This window comes from Primulina huaijiensis, chromosome 2, assembly GCF_012295235.1.
Source record: "Primulina huaijiensis isolate GDHJ02 chromosome 2, ASM1229523v2, whole genome shotgun sequence".
NCBI lineage: Eukaryota > Viridiplantae > Streptophyta > Magnoliopsida > Lamiales > Gesneriaceae > Primulina > Primulina huaijiensis.
The window spans coordinates 28,918,878-28,921,356 of record NC_133307.1 but is presented as its reverse complement, the minus strand read 5'-3'; the positions used below and the strand labels follow the sequence as shown (position 1 = coordinate 28,921,356).

General features: G+C 39.5%; 1 protein-coding gene across 1 annotated transcript in view; it reads right to left on the bottom strand.

The window, feature by feature from the left end:
• Positions 1-2: 2 nt before the first annotated feature.
• The window catches only part of LOC140958234 (phospholipase D alpha 1-like), a gene marked incomplete at both ends in the record, with an annotated part of 11,675 nt that continues 9,198 nt past the window's right edge, over positions 3-2,479 (bottom strand). The window contains one exon of the mRNA XM_073415616.1: positions 3-1,799. Within this exon, the coding sequence (XP_073271717.1) occupies positions 3-1,799 (1,797 nt within the window). The remainder of the gene's footprint in view (positions 1,800-2,479) is intronic.

Sequence of the window (2,479 nt, the reverse complement as noted above, 5' to 3'; positions counted from 1 at the left end):
GTATCATGATCTGGCTTTTCTAAAGGCTCATATTCTCCACTTTTCTTTGTTTCTCTGTTACCTAAACAGAAGAATGCTAAGTAGTCCTTAGGATTTGCCTCAATCCCTTTGGATTTGAGGGCTTGAACTATATCAGTGTACATCATTTCCATAGTCCTCTTTTGCCAATCTAATATAGCTTGGACTGACGCAGATTCTGGATACCCTTCTGGCCACATCGGAATCACAACGTAAACTGTAAATCTCTGCCTGGATGCGATCTTATCCGCTATCTTTAGTGACAGTTCCTTCGGAATGACATGCAAAGCACCGATGTTTTCGACCTTGATGTCGGCCGAGTTCCAAGAAAATGAGCTTCCAAGAAAGTACTGATTCTCAATGTAAATGAAATTATTTGCACGGCGTATGGCATGGATATATGCATCTTGAATGCTTCGTTCGATGATATTATCTTTTCCACTCACTAGCCCGGATTTAACTGCTTCTTCGGGTGAATCAGGGAACCCAAAAGCCGCTCCACCGTCTATGGACCGAAAAACTTGGACGTTCCAAGTTTCGTGATCATCAGGAAACATAACGGAAGACGGGGGTATTATGATGTCATCGAGTTCTTGAAGTTCTAATAGTACATCAGTTATGCCTTGTTTCCTCCATCGTTGCTCGAAATTGTGGAGAACATCCCAAGCTGCAGGCCCTTCCAATCGGCAATGAATATCGTGCCACGGTTCCCTTGGACCACCTTTTTGAATGGTTGCACCCTTATAATTTGCCTGATGAAAATCGTCGTGATGTACGGTGTCCAAAGTCCGAAAAAGGGAATGAAACTGAGTGTCGTATCTGCCATCGCATAGATCGATCCCACCTATAAAACTAACAATCCTCCTCCTATCTGTACCTCCATTAGGCATGGCGCAATCCGCAACCACGATCTTTTGATGATGAGTAAACATCGTGCCAATTTCTACGTTCTGGACTAAGCTACGCCCATCGTCAGGATTACGAGGGCATAACACGCAATGAACGTCACTATTTCGAAAAAATTTCCCCGTATCTTCATCATGAGTCGCCATCAGTCCATCATCTTTAAGCCCAGCAACCGAAGTCCTATCGTCCCATACGAGCATTAGTACTCTCACACCTTCGCTAGCTTTTTTCTTCAGAAGATCACCGAGAATCATGTCACCCCCTGGTTTAGGCCTCCTGTTATCACGTATCAACATGATCTTCGTAAAAACAGACCAACCTGTTATATAGATCAAATGTTTCGCGTTCCAAATGGCTTCAAAAATGTCTTCCCAGCACCGGTTTGGCTCGTAGAATTTCCCACCGGCTAGAGGAATCTTGGGTATGAAATCATCAGGAACATGAGCATCTTGATAAAGTGTAACTTTGCATCCCCTCCTCTGCGGAAAGAACGTGAAAGGAACGCCAGGAAAGTTAGGACTTTTGATGCCTCGAGCCCAACAACGTTCCCGGGTAACGTCGTAGAACTGTAGCTTAACATGGATCTTCGATTTCTCATGCATCAGTTTGTGGTGAGTGTAATGGATTTCGAGCCATTTGTCGATTACTTCACCTTGGATCAAATCGGATGCCGGTACGGAGGCTGTTGCGATATCCTCTGCTCCAATGGTGTCGTCGAGTTTGATGGTGAACACTACTTTGGAGGCCGAGTGAGCGCAGTATATGTGGAAAGACTCGTTCCATTCAGGATGTGAGAGCTGATGGTGGAGCAATCTTGTTCTTCCAACTCGAGCCTTTTCTAAATCAATTGTTGCGTAGAGCTTTGAACCAGTTATCTGTATTGAACATGATCAAAGTTAGACATGTTTTTGTCATTCAATATCGTATAAAACAGAAAGCCGAACAGAATCTTATCAATGATGTCGTGAGAAAATACAATAAGTAAAATCGAAATAATAAAATAAATTGAGGTCTGTACGAAATACATTTTCACAAAATGTAACTCAATATAAACTCACCAACGTAAAAAAATATGAGATCGAGTAATCGCAACTCTGCCCTAATGCTAAAGTCCAGATTTGCTTTCAAATCTTGAAATGGTAATCGAACAACAGTTCAGACTTAGTATCTGTAACCTTTGTTTTAAAAAAAGGTAAGCGAACGACTACCTAACACCCATAAGGTTTTTTCAAAATTAATTTTTATAAATAGTAACATTATATATTAATATCTTAAATTAATTTTTATTGTAGGATGTAAAATAATTTTTTAAATTAACTGAATATCGTCATTGTGATCATCCTCTTATTTGGCTGAAAAATCATTCTCGTGAAGTTCTCTCATTATAGATCGTAAACGAATATGAAGTTAGGCGCATTAAGACAAGCCAACAAATCTTATAATTTATTGAACATTGGTTTAAGCTCTATAAAAAAAATTTATCTTTCATTGTTAAATTGGACTTTTAATTTAAATTAAAAGACCAAATTTAAAATTAAAAAAAAAAAAAAAAAAA